This window comes from Physeter macrocephalus, chromosome 8 (assembly GCF_002837175.3).
Source record: "Physeter macrocephalus isolate SW-GA chromosome 8, ASM283717v5, whole genome shotgun sequence".
Lineage (NCBI taxonomy): Eukaryota > Metazoa > Chordata > Mammalia > Artiodactyla > Physeteridae > Physeter > Physeter macrocephalus.
Genome location: NC_041221.1, coordinates 75,198,734 through 75,224,606, shown reverse-complemented (window position 1 = coordinate 75,224,606; position 25,873 = coordinate 75,198,734). Strand labels below are relative to the sequence as shown.

The following is a 25,873-nucleotide window of genomic DNA, read 5'->3' as shown; positions in this document are numbered from 1 at the left end:
ATACCAGCTCCGTCATTAAATGTTTAACTTGGGTTGCTAACAAGAAGTAAACCACTCATCAGAGTTCCAGCTCCTTTGCCGATTCAAAGAAGGAAGCAGTGAAAGGGAAACAACCCAAAACCCACTGAGGAGGGAGAAGAAAAGAATTTAGACAAACTCTTGGGTAAATCAAAACTCATTTTAGTAGACAAATCAGACCCCTTCTATGATATACACTGGGGCACCCAGTTGAGCCTCTGAACAAGAAGGGGAACTTCCGGAACCTTCCCCAGTGACTGAACTCTGCGGAGCCTGGGGACATTGGCCCTGGGGATGATGTATCTCCAAACTGAACGCAAGAGGAGTCATTGGGGAAGGGAGGGCTGCGGGCTCCTGCAGGAATAAGGGCCAGTTCTCGAATGTAACTATGGTATCTAGTGAAATTAGCAAAGAAAGTATAATCCTTGTTTCTCACCAAGTTCATTCTTCGTCCGCAGACAACTGTCTCTATGAGCTTTTTGGCTGTTGTAACTAACACTTCTGACTTTCCTCTCTCCAGAGAGTTTTACTGGCAGGCAGATTACTAGGATTCGATTAAAAAAAGAAAAAAAAGACTAAGAAAAAGGGCTTCCCTGGTGGCTCAGTGGTTGAGAGTCCGCCTGCCGATGCAGGGGTCACGGGTTCGTGCCCCGGTCCGGGAGGATCCCACTTGCCGCGGAGCGGCTGGGCCCGTGAGCCACGGCCGCTGAGCCTGCGCGTCCGGAGCCTGTGCTCCGCAACGGGAGAGGCCACAACAGTGAGAGGCCCGCGTACCGCAAAAACAACAACAACAACAACAACAAAAAGACTAGGATTCGATTAAGGGCATGTTGAAGTTTCTCAGCCATGAAGCTTCTACAAAACTACTGAACCATGGTCCCCCTTCAAGTTACTTCACCCAAAACAATATTCAATCACCAGCTTAAAGGAATGGCTTTGAACTCACAAGCCAGAGGCAAAGAAATGGAAGCAGGATCAGGGTTCTAGCTCTGTCGCCTCTTTGATCTCAGATTTCCAAAGGCTCCTGTTCATCCGCTCATCCCCTCAACTGAATAAGTCTCATGAAGCTCTTACTCTGAGGGCAGCATCATGGCAGGCTTTGTTAGATCATGGACATCTCCCAGGGCAAAGGAAGATGGGCTGTGAAAAACTGAAGCAGTGATGCCCCAGCTAATTTAGCTCTTGAGCAAGCTCAAGCTCTCCTTTCTCCTACCCCTATCACCAGCATGTAAGCCCTGCTATCATTTTTAGAGTGGTTACCGTGTGGCATTTACTGTACTAGGCTTAACTCATCTAGTTTTCACAACAGCCCTGCAAGGCATGGCTATTATTATCCCCTTTCATCGATAAGGGAACTTAGCTCAGAAGCAAGGTTGCAGGATTGTGCAACTCCAAGAGATCCCATTCACGCTGGATTCCACGAGCAAATCCAGACAATGTAAGTGGCCGTTGTGTGACCCTGCGGCCCTAGGGAATTTCAGTAAGCAAAGCCCAAGTCTGATTTTTCCGTACCCTTTCACTGCCTCTTAGTAGAGGGAGCTCTGTGCCTGACAGGCTGTCGGGAAAGAACATGGTGGACTCTTGGTGGTAATCACAAGATCACTGTGGAATCTTCCTTCCATGTGTCCTCTCTACTCCTTCTTCTTTTCCACAAAGCCTTAAGTGGTAGATGAAGATGGGGTGAGGGATAAAGCTGATAAAAAAAAAGGCAGGCGGTGGTCAAGATAGTGATATAGGAAGATCCCGTGTAGTCACCTCCTCCCCTGGACACCCCGAATCTATAGGAGCATATGGAACAATTTTCTCTGAAAAAGACCTAAAGACTAGCAAAACAGCTCCACCACATCAGAAAACAAGAAAAGGCCCACACGGAGGCGAGTAGGAGAGGCTGAGATGTGGTCTCACCCTACACCCCCAGCGTGGCAACCCACCATCTGGATGGAACTCACAAGCTTCTCCCCAAGGAACAAAGCGTTTATCCCTCATATCAGGCACCCCAATTTTTGATAGTAGCACTTGAGACAAGTCCCCCAAACACCTGGCTTGAAAACCAGTGGGGCTCACAACCCCAAGACCCAAAGGGCTGTAGGGACCTGAGCACCAGCTTTTAAAGAGCTTCAGCCTCACTCTCTCCAGGGCCCGGTGCAGAAGCAGCCCTTTGAGAAGCGCACAGACTTTACGTGAAAGAGACTCATGTGCTGATCTTAAAGCCTCGGCCTACAGGGCGGAGCCCCGTACTTTTCCGGAATGGGGATGGAGACACTGGCACTCCCTAAAGCCAGTGGAGTCCAGTGGTTTTACCCTCTGCAGGTGCTGCCTCCCCTCCGGCTGGCGCCTCCCTAAAGCCGACTCCCCTCTCCCTGCAGTAGCATCTCCCACAGGGGTGCCCCAGGTTTTTGCAGCTGCAGCCCAGGGGAACAGAGGCAGGGATGCCGGCATCTTTGCACCCTCCCTCTGCCTGGCTCCAGCTCACCGGTAACCCCCAGAAAGGAGGTGATACACTCTTCTGGTGCCCTAGTTTTTGCAACTGTCGTCCAGAGGACACCTCCAGATCGCCCGGCTCTCTTGGCCAGCAGGGCTTTTGCTTGCGTTCCCATAGCACTGTATATATTTTACGGTATTTATATATTTTAAAGCTGCTGCCTGAGGGTCTGGCTTCGTAAACAGCCTAAACCTAGGTGCTGACTGAGGTCCCCCTGCCCACCTTTAGGACACTGATAGGTCTTGGCACACCTCAAACACTGGGAGCCACGAAAAATAAAATACGCCGCTCGGGAGATCACGAAGGTTTGGGAGATAACCAAAAGCTAGGGCAGGTTTGAACAATAAGGTTCATCTCCTACAACAAGAGCAATCCTGCAAAATCTGGAGAGGTGGCTGTCTCATCTAATATATAGAAACCCCACAGAGTCAGGTAAAAGGAGAAAACAGGAATATGTTCCAAAGGAAAGATAAGATAAAACCTTAGGAAGAAAACTTTACTGAAACAGAGATAAGAAAATAAAGCAGAAGAGCAAATAAAGCAGAAGAGCAAAGTGAGACTTTTTCCCTCCCCATCACCACTTTATTCCTCTGCTTAAACCTCTGCTCCCTCTCTTCCAATAAGCATCTTCAGGTAGCCCCCGGGAACCCCTTTACTTTTGGTTTCTTGTGGCTTAGGATCAGTAGGTAGATACCCAACTGGCCATTTGACCAGAACCCAGTTGCTTTATGGTGGAGGTGGATGTGGAAGGGTGAGGGGACATGGCGTCTTCATTTTGCCCAGCGCTCAGCAAGCCAAAATGCTGAGACGCCGAGGTTTGCAGCAAAGAGAGGGCTTATTCGGAAGGCAGCCAAGGGAGAAGCACGAAAGAGCGCATCTCAAATCCACCTCCCGGAAAAGCAAAGGCCTTAGGGGGTGGGATATTTATGGGATAACAAACAAAGAGGCAGGGCCGGCAAAGGCGTGGGGAGCGTGGGGAAAGGATTGGAAAAATCTGCGGTAATCATGGCTCCGCTCAGGTGTAACTAAGCTCCAGGGCTCTGCACGTTCTAAAACGGAGGCGCTTGGCACGCTCTGAGGGTGGAGTTTTCAACCCCCTGACGTCAAAAGGTCACGGAGCGGACACTCACACATGCCCAGTTGGAGAGTCCTGGTCCTATCCAGTCTTAACCAGCGCAGCTCCAACTAGACACAGCTGACTCCAATTCCCGGAGAACAACTGGGGCAAACATCTTGTTTAGGCTCCGTGCCACCTGGAGGACAGGCAAGTCTTTTGTAGATGACCTTGATTAGTGAAGGCAGGTGAAATGGATTTGACTAATGCTTCTCCAGGGTTTCAGCAGTCCTCCATAATCCAGCTCTCTATGGAACCTTATCGGTTACCAAGCTGAGAGAGACACTTCCATGTTTTCCCACCACTTGTACCAGAGTGCTTGGAAGAGTCCGAGATAGATGGATTTTCTCTCTGGACACCTTGATCCAGAGGGGAGGAACACATTCTGCAGTACCTCCAAATATGAACTCCAGTGGTCTTTTCTTTTGTGTCTCTGGACTTTTGCTTGGGTTTCCCTCCTTACTTGGAATGTCTCTTCCACACCCTCTGACTCTACGTATATTTCAAGCCTCAGGCATCTTCTACTTTAGGACAACTCCCTTCATTCCACATATTACTGGCCCCAACATGCCCTTTCTCTGAGCTCCTATGGTGATCTGTATTTCTCAGTTATCTGTTCATGTGTTTGTCCTTTCCAACAATTTGCAGGCATGTTCATCTTTACATGCTTCCTAACAGATTGTTTCGCCTTTAGCAGAGGGTCAATAAATGTTTATTGAATGAGTTGAATGGAGGTTTAGAGATGCAAATGAGTTGAAAGCTAACCTTATGAAGCCTTAGTCCACTCTTACAGCTAGCCATCTCCAGGCACCTGACCCCTCTATTCACTGTTTCTGGCTGTGCAGGAGCAACCTGCCTAAGGACTGGGACCAGGCTGACCAATTATTAAAAGAGCTTATGATATGATAATAATAGCTAGCATATGTTGAGTGATTACTATGCCCCAGGTACTGTTCTAAGCACATTGCATAATCATTTAATTCTCACAGTTCTGTAAGGTAATCATCCCTGCTTTATAGATGAGGAAACTAAGACCTAGAGAGGTAAGTGACAGGCCAAGGACACAGCCAGGAGATGGAAGGTCTGGCTCCAGAATAGGTACTCTACTGCTATGCCTCTCTCATTGAGAAAGACTGAGATGGTTGAACCTTAATAACTTCAGTTTGATCCTGAGTTTGAATGGTGTGTCCTAGGTCATAAGAAGGAAAACATACTCCTTTTCACTTTTTGCTAATCCCACGATTTCATCTTGCTCACCTTCTTCATTTCACATATCCCTTACACACAACATCACCACCACCACCTCTGCGGCGATTATTTTTCCCCTTTTCTGAACGAGCAGGGCTCCATTTGTGAGTGGGCTGGAAGTGTCGCAGGAAGGACTCCAGCAGTTCTGCGGCCCTGATGAAGGGCAGAGAAGCTTGGACTACAAATGAGATGCACATGAATTTATGAAACCTGGAAGGAACAGGGCAAAAATGTTGTTTTCCTTTCTGCAACAAATCTCTAAAGGGATGAAGGTTTCCTTAAGATCTTCAGTCGGTGGGAAATATCCTTTGAGGGAAACTTATTTATGATGCTGAGAAACAGGGTGGTTGTCTCCTAAGGTGAGTGAATTTCTGTTAGAGCCACAGAGTGAATTCCATGAGATCTGAGCTCATCATATAGCGAGGACAAAGTGAAAAGGAAGAACTTATCAAGAAAGTGCTGACACTTAGATTCAGTTGAGAAGTCATAATATTAAATTTAAAAATTACCAAGAGGAACCTGTGAATAGAGATATATTAAATAATGCTGAAGCTTCCCCTGGGTGGCTACACAAAGCCCCAGAGTTTGCAGGGCTTGAAAATCAACCGAGCACGTGTATTTTTAAAGCACTCCATGGGGATTTTGAACATCTTTACCTATTTTCACGTATGGTTATTTCCATAACCTCTGTCAGGAAAAAAGGAAAGATATTTATAGTTATCAGAGCAAGGATTTATACTGAAATATCTATATGCTTTTTATTTGAAGGATAGAGAATTCTGGAATAGACATTATTGGAGAGAGAGGGAAGATAGATCTTTCTCCCTAGATGTCTTTAGGAATAGAAGATGCACCTTATAATTTAGGAGTTCATCTTGGAGATGAAGAGACTGATTAAAATTTTAATAAGCTATTATCCATTTTGTGAAAATTAGTCTCTGAATCTGTTAATATGATTGTGACCGAAATGGCCAGAAGCAGCAAGAGTCAGAAAAAAGAGTGTCCCCCAAAAGGTTTTTTTAAAAACTCAGATTAGCCTTGCCCAAGTGAAAATATAGGTTAGTTATTCCACTGGTAACTTAAGTGGGGAAAAAACCATAATGGAATCAGGGTGAATTTTTTTCTCTTCCTATCACAGCTCCCTCCTGGTAAGTGTTGCAAGTCTGGGTGAATTTAATATTGCTCCTTTATTTTCATATTTAATAAAGGGAGATCGTGTTTGAGTGTGAAATGTGTATTTTACTATGGTTCTAAACAGTTTTAAAATTTCAAAGTAAAATAGCGAGGTAAAAGATATTTATTGACACTGACCAAAATATACACAAATACTTCTGAAGAACAAACTGAAAACATTTCCTGGTTTATTTTCTCACACAGAGACCCATATTACCCTGAAAGCAAGATGTGCCAGTTTTCCTTTGTGGAAGAGCACATTCAGGCAGCAAGCTTCACCGAGAGAGCAGTTTTTGTCCTTCAGTCACTGCTGGGCAGCGATCCTTCCCGTGAGTGGTGGTCTTTGGTGCTCCTGGGACCAGACGGAGGCAGGGCCAGCGGAGAGAAGCAAGGGCTAATAAAGTCTTACTTCAGTAGCAAAGTGTCGCTACTAAAGTTTACCTCGAACTGACTTGCTGGGGCCCTGCCTCTCGCTGTGTTGAAAGATGCTGCTGAACTATGACTTCAAAGCCCACAAGCATTAGGACCACGAAGGTGCATCTGAACAGTCTCTGGCCCAGGTCCCAAGAGTCCAGATTGTGTCCACAGCAGAGTGGCCACCTGGTTAGGACAGGGGTCCAAATAGGGCACCTCGGTTGCTTGGTGACTGTGACAGCTCACCACCAGGAGTGACCCCTTTGATGTCCCAAAGACTAGCCAAGAAAAGAAAAGTCCTTTTCCACATCCTCCTCGCCTTTGAGGGCCCTGAGTTCACTCCCCCTAATCTGCTGCTGTGATTGTGAAAATTTGCCAATTATATCACTTTCCATCCACAGTGCTTCACCTAGATCTTAAAAGGCATTTCAAAAACCAAATGATCCCGTAGAAAATACAATATGGAATTTTACTCTAGGGTCATAACAACTTTGAACATATTTCTGCTTATCTAAGTTAATTTCTCCTCCAGGAGTCTGGAATTAGGTGTGATAAGTTAATGATGATACCAACAGAGTTGTTTTCAATAATTTAATTATTAGACTCATGCCCCCAAAATAAACTTGCACGAAATATTAAACATTACTCCTAAAGCAATTTGGACACAGTCACACACACATCAGGAAAGGAAAAAACAATTCTCCCCAAAATGCCAGTATTTTGTTTCATTTGGAAAAATAACAACACAATTAGAGGTAAACAATGGTTTCTTCTGTTCCATCTCCAGTTTCCCCATCTTGTCTGGTTACTCTCTGTAGATTTAGCTTTGCTTCTGCTATGAACGTTTGCAGCTGAGGGCCATGCGGATTTGAGTCCTGGGGGGGTGGGTATGCAGTCTGAGAGAGATCCAAATCTGCAACAAACAGCACAGGTCACAGGAGAGTCAGCTTGAGACCTACAAGTCAGGTGAAACTATGAATCAGAGTCAGAGCCCTCGAAGACTGGGAAATGCTGTGGCCATAGAGCTAGCCACGGAGAGAACGACGGAGTCCGGTGAGAAAGGAATGAAATGGATATCTAATGATTTAATCAAAATCACTAAAATGGTTGGTTAGGTGTACAAACATCTCCTGTGGCTAAAAATAACCTTTACAAAATACTCCCAGCAAAACCGTCAAACAAAAACCTGTTACCATTTGTGGGCTGTTCAAACACTGCACCTGCTGAGAAGGGGGTGCCCAGTTATTTTTAAAAATGGGTTCAACGTCTTAGAAATACAGTTATCTACTCCGGCTGTGTGCAATAAGCCATATTTGCATCTGCACAGCATCTTCCCTCAGAGTAACTCAAAGTCAAGAACTGATCGGGAAGACTCAAATAACATACCTGGGACTTGCCTGATATGGGGGGAGAGGAGGGGAGAAAGGAGATGAAGGATGGAGACCCTCCAGCCTCACCATTATGCAAATCTGTTAACACCACACAAATCACTTAGCAAAAGGAGCCAGGTTCCTGGGGAAAATCGTTCTGGTAACAGCTGACTGGGTTTGTTATTTTTCTGGTTACCTAGCAACAGCAGGGCACAGCCTATTTTCCCTTTTCTGATAAAACCCTCTATTACACGGTTTAAAGGAAAGGCAAAGGGGGATTCTGATTTGAAAAAAAAAGCAAGGCTGTTGCTGCAAACCATATTCTCTGCATTGCTCCACTGACCACCCTCCCGGAAGCTTGGCTATGTGGGAAAATTACAAATAACCAGCTTCAGTTGGAGCAAAAAGCAGTCTACATGGAAACCCAGGTGGGGAAGATGCAGAGGCCTGAGGCCCACCTGTTCTTTTTTCAGTCATTAACAAGAGGTCATTCTAATCCTTGCCACATTTTATTCAAAGCCTCTATTATTTAGATGGATACACATAACTGCTAGCACTCTGATGACAAAAATCTTGTAATTTTTACGCTCCTGACGAGGATCTTTGGTTATTAGCAAAGACAGGAAGCAAGGCCTGGCTGGAATGAAGAGCAAAATGTCCTCACAAGGCTCCACCTTCAGGGATGCGGCTTCCTTTGCTACACCCCCTTTCATCACTTCTTCCAATAGGAGGCAGAGCCAGTGGGAGAGGGGCAGCCAGGGCCGCAGGAAGTAGACACAGGTCACCTGGAGGAGCTGACCTGTGCCTCCAAAGCCAGCCCAGGAGGACCCTGGGGGGAGGGGAGGGGAGGGGAGAGGTGGGGAGGAGAAGGGAGGGGAGAAAATGGAAGGGAGGGAGGAGAGGGAAGGGGGAGGGGAAAGGAGGGGAGGGGAGGGGAAGGGAAGGGAGGGGGAAAGGAGGTGAGGCTGCACTCCACAGCTCTGCTCAAAGGTTTAGGCCATCCCTAACTCTAGGTTAATCAATGGGGCACAAAGAAAAAAATCCATTTACATCGGGGTGACTTGGTTCTGTTGATCCTAATCCCGTACCTCAAATACTGGGCTCTCACTCGCTACTGAAAACATGACTACTGGGAAGGGGGAGGGGAAAGGAGGGGAGGGGAGGGGAGGGGAAGGGAGGGTCTGGGGAAAGGAGGTGAGGCTGCACTCCACAGCTCTGCTCAAAGGTTTAGGCCATCCCTAACTCTAGGTTAATCAATGGGGCACAAAGAAAAAAATCCATTTACATCGGGGTGACTTGGTTCTGTTGATCCTAATCCCGTACCTCAAATACTGGGCTCTCACTCGCTACTGAAAACATGACTACTGAAAATGCCTCTAAATCCACCATGTGTACGGTACCTTCTCTGGGCACAGCAGCTGTTCCAGGCCTTTTACAGTCATCATCTCCTTAAGCCTCAAAATGTTGTAACGCACAATTTACAGATTGGGAAACTGAGGCTCAGGCTAAATTCTTGCCCATCGTGCAGCTAGGAAGTAATCCAGATTTGAACTCAGAGGCTCATTTCCCCTGGCTCATCTGCTCAAGATTCTCATGGTTCCCATTTCTCCTTGTGCTGGAAATGACCTGACCATCTTTGCAGAATTAAGACACCCTGGATGTGTAATGCTTAACCTCCCTAAGTACCAAATTTTGAACAGTCACTTACCAAAAAAAGAAAGAAAAAGACATTCTGAGCTCCTCCAAACCGACAGAGCAATTACTATAAAATTAGGAACCTCCCTCATTCAATCAGGTAAACACAAAAAAACCCAGGCAATGATTTCACTATCAGGGCAATACAGATCAACCTAGAATGTTCTCTGTCCTTTGCCTGTCTGTGGTCATCCACACATTTTCACACTTTTAACCCCTTTTCCTAGCCATTGAAATAAAACCATTTCACCTCTAAAAATAAACATTCCCAGTTAAACCACTGATGTTTAATATTATACAACCTAAAAAACAAAAACACGCCTCAGAACTTCCATCGAGCAGAGGCTGACAGACTGGAGAATAGTTCACCTAAGCCACCAACCACAGCGCTGCCTCCTAGCCCACAGAAGGTCCAGCCAGGGTGCAAGAAGCACTACAGGGAGAATTGAACAATCATCCACTGAAAGAGGCAGTTGGGAGGTGATTGCTGACAAATGTGACAAAGCCCGGCAGAAGGGAAGTCCTTAATCCATGTAAGTTTCCTTCCTCTGGGGTATGAAACATGCAGCAAAGAATCCAAAATACTGGTGATTCTAGGCATCTGGGAAGTCCCCTTCATGGTTTCAAGAGAAGACTTGTTCAAAAAGAGCCAAAGAACCAAATACATTTCAGAAAGAATTCTTTTATCTTACATTGTAGGCTCCAGTTCAGGAAGATAAAGAACCAAGAGTAAACATGGGGGGAGATTTTTCATTTGTGTGTGAGTATAAGGCGGGTAGAGGGAGAGATTTAATCAGAACTTTTTCAAATAAGAATAAAAATACAGGAGAAAAACATCTCCTGTACCCTAAAGTGAATGAATGGCCCACGTTGTAATTCCATATGTATTAATGTTGGGCTTGTGTGTCACCTGGAGGGGAACTCAATTTCCTTCTCCACGTTCCTTCTTGGTTTTTACCTGAACTACTTAGGCAAGGTCAGACAGTCTGTCTTTGAAATTAGAAACCGTTCTGTGATTTCTGATTTTATTACTCCATTTCAACCCTGAAAGGACTCCAGTACAGCAACTGTATATTTCTCAAGGTCAGCCACCTTTTTCCACACGCTCTACCCTAGAGAGGATGATCGTCATATAGAACCCTAAACTGAAAAAACATTTGTTAAAATAAACCCTCGTTGATTCAGAAAGCAGAATTCTTGGGGAGTAGAATTAATCATCTAATTTTATTTGCGATCAAAATGCCTGTAAATTACTGGAAATAAAAATAGAATACCTCTTTTTTTGTGGAGAAAAGAACCCTCTTGTACTGTTGGTGGGAATGTAAACTGATACAGCCACTATGGAGAACAGTACAGAGGTTCCTTAAAAAACTAAAAATAGAATTACTGTATGACCCAGCAATCCCACTACTGGGCATATACCCTGAGAAAACCATAATTCAAAAAGACACATGCACCCCAATGTTCACTGCGGCACTATTTACAATAACAATGTCATGGAAGCAACTAAATGCCCATCGACAGACGAATGGATAAAGAAGATGTGGTACATACATACAATGGAATATTACTCAGCCATAAAAAGGAACGAAATTGGGTCATTTGTTGAGACGTGGATGCATCTAGAGACTGTCATACAGAGTGAAGTAAGTCAGAAAGAGAAAAACAAATATCGTATATTAACGCATATACGTGGATCCTAGAAAAATGGTACAGATGAACTGGTTTGCAGGGCAGAAATTGAGACACAGATGTAGAGAACAAACATATGGACACCAAGGGGGGAAAGCGGGGGTGGGGTGGGGGGGGTTGGTGACGGTGGGATGAATTGGGAGATGGGGATTGACATGTATACACTAATATGTATAAAATGGATAACTAATAAGAACCTGCTGTTTAAAAAAAATGGATAACTAATAAGAACCTGCTGTATAAAAAATAAATAAAATAAAATTCAAAAATAATAGAATACCTCATTTTTTAATAAGCAAAGAAATATTAACACAATCATAATTTGGTCAGATAAAAAACCAAATGCTCTTATGATGAAACAAAACTTCAAACTACAAAGAACCTTTTAATCTACTGTCTCAACACAACTGTCCCTCTTAGTTGACATAAAAGAAATAATTTGATCCTTCCCATAGCTCTGGAAACTCAACAGAGTGAGCATTATTAACCTTAAAATAAGGACAAATAGGCTAAAACACATCAAAGCCTAGCTAAACCAAGTGGAGAAGTAGAATCTTGGTGCAGGTTTTTTTTTTCCTATTTAGCTGAACTTTTCTTCACAGCCTAAAGCTTCTTCCTTCACAAGAAATTTCCTCAGCCTCACTGTAGGGTCTAAGTCAGTCTTCTCATGAAGTTTCTAAAAATGATAAGTATACACATTTTGGCTGGTACTATCCCCTTTGTCTTATGGGTGGGGGGCAGAAAACACCCAGACCATGGGCTGTATGATGTGCTGATACCCAGAGACAGTTCCCCAAATACACCTATTTTTAGCCCTTCATTGTAGCCTTGAAGGGCTAAAAATGCATTTGTTGACATTTGCATTTATCATTTTCACACTTTGCTCACCTGCTATTGGAATTTCAAACTATGAAGGAAGAGAATGTGGGATCTGGATGACATACAACCACAGGGATTGGCACCTGAAAAGCTGACACGAGCAGGAAGAAAAATTGGCCTTCCCTGCATCAGCTCACCATCATTATTATTCTTTTGAGCCAACTGGATAACTGGTTATTTGCAAGACCAGACTGTAAAGTCAAGGTGTAAAATGCAACCATGTGTCACACTGAAAATGAATGAAGTGCCTCCCAAGCTGAGAAGTGAATGAAATCTTTTAAACCACAAGGTAAATGTAACCTTGGGCGAGTCACTTCCCCTCTCTGGGCTTCAGTTCATGAAGCATTGAACTGAAATCATCATTCAGGCCTCTTAAACTTCTTATACTGTAGGAGAATGTTTACACCTGTGTTTTGGCTCAGTAATGCAACAAATACTATTCTAGAAGTGCAACAAATGAATGCATTTTTCAACTGCTTTCTGCTCAAGAAATACAAACTTATTACCTTAAGTTGCATTTAAAATAATGTTTTTAGGGTAATTTCCAGATATATGCCCCACTTTCAGTCTTCCCTACAACACGTATTTGAGTTGAGCCCACACAGCCCTCAGAGCACAGGATTTGGAAAGCTACCTAATGAGTGGAAGATAAGGTCCACGGTCAAAATCTACACTTGATCTTCCCTTCTATGAACAGCAAACCTAACAGTAGTTTGTCATAAAGAAAGCGGTTGTCTATTGTTTTAAAATATTTAATTCATTAGTCTTTGCCTTTTTCTGGATTTTCTGAACAGAAAAGCATTTTAAATCCTAATAATTTTTAAAGAAAAGCTTTGTTTCAATTTAAAAGCACCAGGATAACTTCCATCATAAACATTAACTGTCCAGGTCTGAATTTAACTCCACATTACCCAATGGCCAGGCAGCCAGCAGCCCAGTGCTACAAAAGCACGTTGAGTCAATCAATGTTCAGATCATTGAAGATGCATGTCAGCCCTCTCCGTGTCTTATCCCAATCCATTCTCCCCAAGAAGACACAAAACAGAGCTTCATGTCTCTGGGTCTTGGCTCTGTTCTTGGTTATTTTAATGAAGTGTTCCAACTCATACTCTTTACTACTGTATCCCTCGTGCAAGTTCCTATAATCAAAATTCACACTTTCCTAGAATAACACCACCTCAAAAAAATTGTCATTCATATTCCAAGTCTGCAAAATAAGTTGTATTCCCCCATTTAATGATCGATTCATGCTTATACTGTGAAACATTTACAAAATTGTTTCCTGATGGCATTACTGGCAATCACTATTTTTTCTCAGGAGCATTAATGCACAGCATTTTCCTTCTAATGGAAAACACTTATTGTACAAAACTCAAGGTGTCCTCAGAGCTAAGGAAAATTGGTCTCCCTCACTGCTTTTGCTCAACTGCATTTCCCATAGTGCCACAAACAGCATGTGAGCATCTGGCATAAAAACCAATCTGGATATCTGAAGCCAATGATCTCAATGGGTGTTAGGATTCCCTTCATTACTCCTCACGTACCAATCCTGCACCTGAAATAAAATAACCGAAATGTACTCTGGGGTTGTATATGTGTAAATGTGTAATGTAAGAAAGCAAACTCATAATTTTTTTAAGTTGTGACTGTTAGAGTTGGACTTTATTTTCTTACCAGTAATTAACATATTTGGAATAATCTATGTTGGTTATGTAGGTAACACTGATAAGAAACACAGCAATTGAAGCAATCAGTACAATGAAGTTACAATTTTGTTAACACAAGATGCATTATGATACGTCAATTGTCTCTGTGTGAACGTTGATGTGCTCTCACACTCTCTCACCCAGATGGGTGCCCGTGTTACTGAGTCATGACCTTAACATCAGCAAGTCCCACGGGAGAACGGGGCAAGTGCCTCCACCTTCCCCTCTTCTCTGAGATGCATTTCAAAGTGTGTTTCTCTAATCAGGATACTAATAGGTATTAATGATAAAAGAATACAGTGGTCAAGTAAGTTGATGAAACTCCGGGTTCATCAAGTTTCCTTATTGACAAATTCCTCAGAACTTTAATAGGCTCACCTGTATTATTAATCTCTGAGAGGGAAAAACTGTATGTGGCAGGTCCCAAACTCGGGGAGCTTTTTCTCACAGTGTAGTTTTCGGTGTTGTGTTCTATGTAATATACTTTGGGGAATAGTGCACTAGAGAATAATAAATCTATTATAGACTAAGAAAGAAAGAGACAATAAATGACCAAGATGCCAGAATAAATCAGGGGTGGGAAGCTGCAAACAGGTGAGGTTTTCCAAATTCAGAGACTCTTAACCCTGTATATAACATCTATAGCAGACTCGGGCAATCATCATCAATGGCTGCTAAAAGCATTAGGAGAAGAGCTGATGGGGAACTTTATAATGGATGGACAACATCCGAACCCACGGGTCAATCTTAGTATCACAAAGAGAGAAACAGACATCTCAAGCCTCCTGGTGAGATGCAAGAGGAAATATACAACATCTACAACATAGGAAACAGACAACTCCATCTACAAAGATTTTCTCATGTCAAAAAATAAAGTCTGCATCTAGTCAAATATCAAATATCTATTCCCAACTACCAGTTTACAGAAAATATAGAGACAGAAGACTACGTTAAGTGACACCACAGGGATGCAATCAGCAAAATCCAGAATGTAGAAAATTTTTCAGAAAATATATTTTTTTCAGAAAAAAAAATGTCTTTTCACCAAATAAGCAACCCAGTCTTTTCAACAAGTTGTAAGATTTTTTTTTAAAGGCAAGGGAACTTTAGATTAAAAGACTCGTGAGATATACAAACCAAATGCAATACATGAAATTATTTGGATCCCAATTCAGACAAACCAAGGGAAAAAAAATTGAGACAATCAGAGAAATTCAAGTACTGAGAGTATGATTTTAAGTAAAAACTGTTAAATTTTTTAAGGTGTAATAACGATACTGTGGGGACTTCCCGGGCAGTCCAGTGGTTAAGACCTTGCCTTCTAATGCAGGGGGTGCGGGTTTGATCCCTGGTCGGGGAGCGAATATTCCACATGCCTCATGGCCAAAAAAACCAAAACATAAAACAGTAGCAATATTGTAGCAAATTCAATAAAGACTTTAAAAATGGTCCACATTAAAAAAAAAAGATACTGTAGTGATGTTTAAAAAAAAGAGAAAGAGGGCTTCCCTGGTGGCGCAGTGGTTGCGCGTCCGCCTGCCGATGCAGGGGAACCGGGTTCGCGCCCCGGTCTGGGAGATACTGTAGTGATGTTTAAAAAAAGAGAAAGAGTCCATATCTTTTAGAGAAAGATACTGAACTATTGAGTATCTTGGGATGAAATGATAGGATATCCTGGATTTGCTTTAAGATAACCTAACATGAGAGGACAAGAGAAAAGGGCATCGATGAACCAGGATTGGCTGTGTCGGTAATCGTTAATTCATTAAGTGATTCTATTTTTGTACATGTTCCATGATAAGTTTTTTTAAAGTCCATACTCTTTCATATACTTGGACTATAAAATTATAAAGGGCTCTCTGTTATTCCAATAGCATAGCTTCTACATATCTGATATAAACAGAATACTGTGGCAATAAACTAGATGTCTCCTCTGGATGTGAAATATGTATAGATCAGTTTTAATACAACTGTATGACAAGTCATTGGCAAGTGCTGTGTAGGGGGTTATATCTATTTAGAAAGATACACAATTTCTATTAACCTATTCCAGAAAATAGATGAGGTTCATTTGAGTTTATAGCTCCCCATAAAAATGATACAGAATCAGGTATGGTCTTTGCTCTTGCCTGGAAAATCTAACATCTCCTCAGTGAAATATAATTCAGAAAAGATCTCATTTTATACCCTGAGTCTACTTGTCCATAGCAGTGAATTGATAATGTTCTTTTAGAATTTGGATTCCTATTATTTAGTCTTCTGAGTTTACTTAAAACTAAAAAGTAACATTTTTTAAGAAATAGGAACTAAAAGATGTACATCTAATCCAACAATATCTGAGTAAATTTCAGTTCCTAACAATAGTAGGTGTCAGTATATAATGTCAAATGAATGAATGAATTAGTGAATACCTTATTCAAAAATTCTACCTACTGTAATTAGAGTTGTGGGAATCACCAATTTGGAATTCTTATGTTAAGAAAGTACCTTACAATTTCATTTATTCTAATCCTTGTCTTCTTAGTAGGAATGAAGCTGAAAATGTAGTCAAGATAGAACTGCATAATAGGGCTTCTCTCTTTAAGCCACTAACATTATTTGACCTTGAGTCAAGCATTCAATTCAAACCTCACACCAATCCACAATGGTAGGTACACTATGGAATACGAAAAGGAGAGCTTAAAACAAACCTAACTTGAAAATGGAACACAACTGAGGAACACAAGAAGCTGAAGAAAACATCCAAAAACCATAATTAACACCTTCAAAAAAATTTTTAAAGATATTTCGGCCACCAAACAAGATTCCATAAAATAGGAACAAGGAAAAATCTCTTAGAAATTAAAAATATGCTGAATTTTTAAAAACATCAATGGAAAAGCAGGAGGTTAAGGATGAGAACATCTCCCAGGAAGTAGAACAAAAACATGAAGAAATGGAAATAAACAGAAGAAACAAAGCAGAAAAATCAGAGGCTCCAAGAGGTCCAATTTATAACTGGAAACAGTTCCAGTAAGATAAAACTGAAGAGAAGCAATTTTTTAAAGAAGAAAATGTCACAGATTCGAAGGAAATATATTTCTTGATTGAAAGAGTCTAATGAATAAGCAGTAAAAATGATTTTAACAAAAGACCAGACTAAGGCATATTATAAAATTCATCCAAGAATGAATAAGGTGATAATTCTGGAGGCTTCCTAAAGCACAGACAGGTTACAAACAAAGAATTAGGAATCAGAATGGCATCAGACTTTTTAACAGCAACGCTGAGAAGTGGAAGAATCAAATCCTTCAGAATTCTGAAGGAAAATAATTTTGGTATAGAATTCTAAGCTCAGATATATTATAAAAACCAAGTATAAAAGTAGCAAAAATAAATAAATGAAATGAAAAAGACATTTCAACCGATTTGGAAAAAAAAATCCTTTCATTATTAGACCTTTTCTTAGGAAGATTTAGAGAGCTGCTCCATCAAATAAAGGAATATGCCATAAAAGAGAAAGATTGGGATTGAGGACAATAGGATCCAACACAGGAGAGATATGAAGAGACGTCCCAGGTGACAGCTACACTGCTGGCCGGGAGAGCAACAAGGGCATATTAGAGTAAGAGGACAGAGGATTCTGGAAGGGAAATTTCCAGGAAGGAAGATGAAGCTGATAGATTTTGGAATGTGTTGAGTGTGTGTAAAATAACATTGATCAGTTATTGAGAGAAGTATAGGAACTCTGGAGGAAAATATAGGAGGTAGAAAAAAAGTGAGCAAATGAAAAAATAAGGCAGATGGTTAAAGTCTCAGTAGGAGAGAACAGTCAATGACATTATTTTTAGTAGCTTCTGTTCATACAGTTGATTTTTCTCCATCTTAAAAGGGCTTAGCTCTCACAAATGTCCTTTTCTAATCTTAAATGTCTACATATAACTGTAAATATGATTTTTCGGAAAACTACTTCTCAAAGTACGAAATATATTGAGCCCATTCAAAAAGAATGAACATGTCTGTATAATTAAGATTAGAGACTTCTGAAGTTCTAATATCTGCTGTTAGAAAAAAACCTTTATAAACAGGCACTTCAGAGAGGAAGAAACCTAAAAAGCTAATAAATATTAAAAAGGAACTAAATCTCACTGGTAATTAGGGAAGTACAAATTGAAAGAAAGGGGTTACCCATTCCATACCCATGATATCGGCAAATATTGAGAAGCCTAACAATGCTAAGTGTTGGGGAGAATCTGGAGAAACCAGACCTCTCGTACATTGCTGCTGAGAGTTATACTATACAATTTTAGAGAGAAATCAGTAATACCCAGCAAAACCAAAGACATCCCTACTACTTCTAGGTGTTCATAATCTACATAAACTCTCACTCATGTGCACCAGGAGATGTGCATAAAAGGATGTTTACTGAGAAGCGTTTGTAATAAAAAAATATTGGAAACATCCTAATTGCTCATTAGTAAGGTAATGAATATGCTGGTGTTTATTCACATAATGGAAGAGCATACAGCAGTTTAAAATTAACTTTGTGCTACATGTACAAATATGCACGTTGAGTGAAAAAAATAAGTTGCAAGTAGACATATACACACACATATACATGGAGCAGGGGAGAAAGGGAAGGAGGGCAGGCTCTTTTATACTATCACTACATATATATGTATCTATAAACAATATATCTTTTTTTTGTTTTCCACTACATTTATACGTATCCATAAACGATAAACAATATGTCATATTTTTGTTTTGTTAAAACAAACAAAACAAAAAACATATGTTTATTGATACATATATATGTTTATGGCATAAAAACATACTGTGGAAATGATATACACCAATTACAGGATATTGGATAACTCTGAATAGGAAAAAAGAAAAAGATAAGGGGAAGGGATTTCATATCTAACATTTCTTTCAAAAAAAAAAAAAAGGGCAAAGAGTTGTCTGAAGCAAATATGGTATAAAGTTAACATTTGTTAAATGCATGCCTGATACAGATTTTCTATACTTTTCTGTAAGTTTGAAATTTTCATAATTAAAACTTTTATGTTAAAAAATGCATGAAAATACACAGCAACCAATTGCAATATGTGGTCTTTATTTGCATAGTGAGTCCCAAAAACAAGCTGGAAAAAGGACACACGCACTACATTTATAAAACAATTGGAAACTTGAACCCCGACTATATGTTGATATTATGGAAGTTTTGATAATTTTTCCTAGGTGTGATAATAGTTTAAAAAAGAGAGCCTTGGGCTTCCCTGGTGGCGCAGTGGCTGAGAGTCCGCCTGCCGATGCAGGGGACACGGGTTCGTGCCCCGGTCCGGGAAGATCCCACATGCCGCGGAGTGGCTGGGCCCGTGAGCCATGGCCGCTGAGCCTGCGCGTCCGGAGCCTGTGCTCCGCAACGGGAGAAGCCACAACAGTGAGAGGCCCGCGTACGGCAAAAAAAAAAAAAAAAAAGGAGAGAGCCTTATGTTTCAGAGATACATACTGAAATGTTATGTTATACTCCTCTGCTTAATTTTGTACATGTGTCAAATTGTGCATACATTCAGGTAATCAGGGAATATGTCAAGCTCAAATTTTAAATCAAAACAAATTAAGATGTTCCAACCTCAGAGTCCCTGTTAAGAAGCAGGGACAGCTTTTTAAGGTTGCACTGAATTAAACAGTATGTAGGTCTCCTGCTACAAGGACAGGGCAGTATTTTCATGGCACTGAATTCCTCTTAAGGCTGTAGAGACCAGGGACTCCTAAGTACCATGGAAATAAAACTGGAAACTGCCTTCTGCATGACCTTCCCACACTGAAAGAGTTATGCCGCTCATTTTGCTGAAAGAAGAACTGAATTCATTTCTCTGCCAGGTGAATAATGCAGGAAATCAACCTAGGAATTTTAATGCTGCATTTACTTCTTACTGGTTCAGTAGAGGGAAAAGCAGATGTTAAAATTCTTAAGCATACCAGATCCAGTGTTTTTCTTTAAACCAGAAGAAGGCAAGCAATTAGATCAAACACACCCAAGCTAATTAGTTCTACCTACTTCTTAATAATTATGTTATTACCAGACTTTTTAAAAAAGGCACCCAATTCTTTAAAGGTATATAAATGAGTGTTTTTTTCTCTTGATCAGCTACAAAATTATGAGATGTCAAAGAACTTACATGCCTTTTTCTGTTCTGAGAAATTGGTATTTACAGTTTTCAGAGCAACATAAAATTTTTTCTTTTTAAAAACGAGAAACACTTTGTAATTCTTATCTGTTTGAAATAACATTTGCTGAGAAACCGAACCCTGAAATATCTTTTCCAACTGCAGCTTTGAATTTATGTCACTCAAAAATGATTAAAATTTTAAAAGTACAACATAATATATAGAAAATGTTTTGTTCAATGTAAATTTTTCACACTCAGCATTCTTTTCATATTTATGTTTGCAATCAGAGCAAAGATTTCCATATTACATTTCTGGAAATTAAACTTAAATACTTTTAGAAATTGTACCATTAGAGAAGTAGGCAGTTTGCAGAACAGAGGCAAAATTAGGACTTTATTAAAACAGGAATCAAATGAGAACATATATACTAAGATTAATTACTTTACTCCTTGGACCCATTCTCTTCCTATAGGAGATGATTTTACATTGTCTTATGCATACAAATGTCATGTGGAGCTACTCTAGATGTTAATATTTGTGCTTCCTGACTTGTGACCTATGACTAACACTGGAGCCTAAGAAACAAATTTCCCTTTAATTATCTACCAGGTGACACAAATTCCCAAGTTTGCACTACATCCTCCTCCTTTTAGACAGATCTCTTTCTTCTGTAAACAACTCTTTTTAAGAAGGAGCCATAGCATTACCATACAATTTAACTTCTCTTTAGTGGAATCAGCCACCAAGAGCAAAGAGCAAGTAGCCTCAACGACGTAGTGACCAATGGCCCCAGCGCCTTCCAGACCAATAAGGGCCACTAAGCACACTGCCCTCTGATAGCCTGTTACCTCACAGAGTAGGAAGATGCAGACACAGATAACTATAAAAGAGGCTAATGAACACTGTCCACAGGCGGACACCACTTCAGAGATCTTCCAAAGAGAGCACTTTTAGATGTGGTAGCCAGGACAGGCTTCAGAGCAAAAACAGAACTGGAATTGAGCCTGGCTGACCAGAATGTCAACAGGAAGAGGTGGCCTCGGGTGGAGGTATTTTAGGTAGAGCTCACCCCTACTGCAAAGGGGAGGAAATGCTGGATGCCATAAGAAAAGAGAGCTGTTAGGTCTGGTGGAATTATGAGTTAGTGCAGATAAATCAAAGCTCCTAACCCAGATTGGGAGGGTCTGGATAGGCATTTGGAGGAAAGTGACCCTGGAGCTGGGGTCTTGAAAGATGAACAAGAGTTTACCAGGTTGAGAATAAAGGGTGGAGGAGAGGATTTTCCTGAAAGAGGAAATAGATGTGCAAAAGGGGCAGGGGTGGCTGGCCTTTCACATAAATGGAAGAACTTCCTATGGCTGGACCACAGGGAGAGAAAGGACAGAGCAGCATGAGATGAGGCTGAGAGATCAGAGGTCAGATCAGGCCTCCAGGCCCAAGCACAATGACTAATTTCAGCACACGGTGCATTTGAATAAGCGCAAGGAAGGTGACCCAAAAAAGCCCTAAGAGGACTGGACACAAATCCTTATCCACAGGCCCAAATGCTGGCCTAGGGGCTAAACAAAACTCTATCTAAAATTCATTGTGTTGTATTTGGTATTCAGAAGACAACCCATGTGGTAAATCATGTCGGCATATGTCGTTTGGATTGAAGGGAGAAAGGATGTATTTGAAGGGTGTGCCATGCACAATGAGTTTATTTCAACACCCACTTACATCACTGGTTTTCTTCCTAGTATACTTTAAGGAATAGTAGCCCTGCAAGGTTCTGGGCTGGAGAAGAGGATGTTGTGGTTAAATAGGTTTGGGAAGCGCCACTTTTGGAGAGTCACAGTACACATGAGCACAATGAAAGTTTTGAAGAAGTTGTGTAGTCGCCAAACCACCATTTCCCAGTACCATCTGATTATGGGAACTTTCTATCATGTACTGTGGAATGTTTTTTGAGAAGTGTCTATTTAGATAATACTCCAATGAGACATAATATGTCCTTCAGGTCCCCAGAGCAACTATTTTGGAAGCGGCCCAGTGGATGAAGCAACTGAATGTTCTTCCTAATGCTCTGCTCCTTTTTTAACACAAGGTATAACAGTAACATTGACAATAACAGTCTACTAAGTGCTTCCAAAGTTCTCAGAATTGTACGTTTCGTCTTATAAAACCCTCATACCACCTACAAAGCAGATACTATCAGAAGTCCAATTTTACAGATGAGGAAACTGACACACACCAAGTTTAAACACTTGCTTAAGTTTTCACAGGTGGTAAATCTGAACCCAGGCCTTCTATCTTCACCACTATGCCACTCAGCCACCTCCACTGTTCAATATTAATCAGGTTTATTCCTTCATGCATTCATTTGTTAATCTATTCATTGATTCATTCATTCAAATCCCTCACGTAAAAGAGAAGTACCAGAAAACACACCTAAAGTTCATTACATTGGAAAAAGCATCGTTTTAGTCTATGTTTGCTGAAACTTGGTTTAGGAGGTGGGAGAAGATGGATACTTTATCTTTTCATCTTTGAATGACAGGGAAATATCACATCACCTACCTTCTTCACATGAACATATGTCTCGTCTTGATCATTCGGGTCAAAAATGATATTGCTAGGCAGGTTTCCGCCCTAGTGTTTTTCCTGGGTCCTTGCTGAATTAGTCATTTAATCAAGCCCTTCATGAAATACATTTTCTGAAATTTTCCTGAACCACACATCCTCAAAGTTAGCCAATAGTCTAAGAAGATAAAATAACCATCTCTAAAAAATTACCCACCCTATCTATATATTACCTATATCTCTTATCTGAAGAGGAAATATTTTAATTTGAAGATGAAATATTTTAACTCACTGGCAGCAGCATTTGCAAAAACGCTTCCATATTCCTATCAGAAGCAATGATAATTTCTTTGAGTAGGATAATTTTAATGTGATTTTTCCCAGTACTTTGCTCACACAGTTAAGATTTAAGCTTTTCCCCCGCTACGTCCATTAAGGTAGTCACCTCATACCCAGCTCAGAGAAGAGGGAGCTCATAAAAGACAAATGTAGTATCTGATCTTTCACGATGCTCTACCTCAGGCTGCTTGTTCAGCATAAAATAACTAAAATTTTTTTTTAAATCTTTGCAGATAGTTGAGTGAAGTACCCTAAAAGGCAGCTAAACACACCCTCCCCCTCGCAGTACTGCTGCATTCTCCTTTCAACGGGGATGGGATTCCAGCCCGAAGTCCTCGGGGACACATCAGTGTGTGACTGTACTTCCTCACACTGGAGCCCAAATGCAAAATAGGGCCTCATGACTCTGCTGACTAACAGACCATCACATTTTGGCCCAAACATTCCTTTTGTTTTCTCCTTCCAAGCTATGTGCCAGTGAAAAGCAGTCTGCACGTGCAAAACTTTGCGGGTGTATTTTAGAGCTCATGCTGAACAGAAGAATCAAGCGTCTAAAAATACAGGATGAGCTCTACTTTGTGTGTAACCTATCATGCCAATCTGGATACATCAACAAGTAATCAAAAATAGGTTGACTATTTTTTGTAGGAATAAATTCATCAAGAGTCAGAAGTTTAATCTACTCATTGGAAGTAACGCAGCTTTAAAAGCCTTTAGTTTCTTAAAAGAAGGTTCCATTTTAATCAGATGGAATATATATTAAGAATTATACATTCCATATTCTTGTTATATAATAACATCCCCAAAACAGAGCCATATGGAAACAAGTCAAGAAAACACAACCTACATTTATCCAAGAGTTTAGGCTTATATAATTTTAAGAATATTTAATAGCTCCATATTTACTACAGTAAAATAAGAAGAAAAGAAAATCCAGCATAGCTAAACAGTTAACTGCAAGGGTGCATCTGAAATGACATGAATACAAGCCTGAGATCCTAAACACAGATTCTAGAAGCTTTTGGCGAAGCCAAGTATGTGAAGTCTCTTTCTCCTTGACTCCTAATATCTCACCATCCCATCTTCTGCCATCTGCCTCTAGCAAATGTCAGTGGATTCCCAGGATGGAAACATGTTTCCTTTCTGACTAATTCTTAAAAGACTCCCCCAAATATGGCCTACTGCTATTGAGCATGATTGCCCTGAATTCACGGGAAATAACCAAAGCCACAGTCTTCTTTCAGCCATCCAGAAGAATCAAGAATCCCTCCCATCTAAAGGACTGGTGTCTAAATTGAACACTTACAGACTCCTATACTGACAGCCCAAACCATCTTTGAGAAATAGGAACTTCAAAATTCAGAACCTACAAGAAAGTACTGAGGCTTCTGAAGACATGTTAGGAAACAGAGTGTTAAAATCACCTCCTGATTTGGGGTTTTGCATGGAGAGGGCTCTGAGCACGCGATTCCTGTTTTTTGTTGCTGGCGGATTTATGACACTCTTAGAACGCAAGGTCCTTATTGCAATGTTATAACATTCTCTGTGATTAACTGATTGCAAATCACTGCACAGGGTGCCAAGATCGCTGGTAGGAAGCAGGTCATTGAATAAAATTAAAACTCTGCCAATGTTTTGCTTGTAAATGCTTCTTCCAAAGCTTTACAGCAGCACCAGTCCTTACAAAATGACCTCAATTCACCTGAGAAGTAGAGTCTCCTGTATTTTTGGCGGATGATCCAAATATTCTATATTTAATCCAAACATCCAGCATGTTATGTTTTAGGAAGAAAAACCTGTAGTGTAATGAAATTTGCACAAAAAGAGCTATGGAGAAGAGTCGCCATGAAAATAATTAAATTCTGCACAGTCGTACTGTGAAATTGTTCAGCAAAAGGCTCAGAGTCCTATCCTGCAGAACTGGGAACCTCTGTAAGACCACATTTTTCCTTAGGTAAACCTTCAAACCAAGCATTAACATTTCAAATTAAATTGAATTAATATCTTATCTAGAAAGAGAATGGATACCCTGGCCCCTTCTCCAAGCAAACTCCACAGTGATTTATCATGGTAAATTAGCATCTCCACAGATCAAAACTCAGGCCCCGGCTTATTTATTATCTGGCTCGAAGTCTGAGCAGAAAAACAGGACAAGACCTCGCCCGCTCAGCCAGCTGTTTCTGGGAACTGACCAGCTGAGGACACATAGGTGCCTTTCAGTCAGTCTGTCTGGGGTAGAGCAAAGGGATATATTTCTTAAGATGCCACCACATTTAATTTTAAGATTGCTATGAAAAATATATGATCTTTCAGGCAATACTTTAAGGCTGACAAGGAGAAGGTGGTGCCAGGGAAATTGGTTCATATTCTAAGAGTGTACTTAACGAAACAAATACTAATTGTTTTGCCTGGGGAGATACATTGGACTGTTAAATAGGATTTAGCAGAAGAAAAAGGGTTTAAGAAAGTGTTTCACTGATGTTGAGCTAGCTGCCCATGTTTAATTTACTGGTGTTCAAGCTACTTTATGGTTAAAAAAGAAATACCCCAGTGAACAGATAGGCTGACTAATTGTTGTTCATATAACAATTAAATGCTAAATTGTTTATGTGCCGTCTTCCTAAAAATCACAGCAATGAATTCATTTCTACTTGTTTAGAATAAATTAAGGCATTTTATGGAGAATATGCTTTAACTGTTTGAGCTTTCATTTGCCACACATGGCCATGTGGGGCTGTATGTACAATATTCTAAAGGGAAAAATAACTCATATAAGAGGATGCTCTCTAGAGCTGAACAAAGAGTACCTATATCAAACTGATAAATGAGACTATACATCTGAAGACAAATTTATTTCAACATTAATGAGGAAGAAAAGTTGGCAACTGTTAAAGTCTGCTACCTAGAATCCAGAAAGGTATTCATGGCAAGCAATTTTATAGTTTATATTTTATGGTATGCGGGCCTCCCTCTGTTGTGGCCTCTCCCGTTGCGGAGCACAGGCTCCGGACGCGCAGGCTCAGCG

At 40.8% G+C, this 25,873-nt stretch overlaps 1 protein-coding gene across 2 annotated transcripts in view; it reads right to left on the bottom strand.

Annotated features, from left to right (window-relative positions):
* Positions 1-6,149: 6,149 nt before the first annotated feature.
* ARHGEF28 (Rho guanine nucleotide exchange factor 28) overlaps positions 6,150-25,873 on the bottom strand; it is a 325,739-nt gene continuing 306,015 nt past the window's right edge. For both annotated transcript variants that reach the window (XM_024122262.3, XM_024122271.3), the window contains one exon: positions 6,150-7,362. In XM_024122262.3, the coding sequence (XP_023978030.1) occupies positions 7,199-7,362 (164 nt within the window). In that variant the 3' untranslated portion in view covers positions 6,150-7,198. The remainder of the gene's footprint in view (positions 7,363-25,873) is intronic.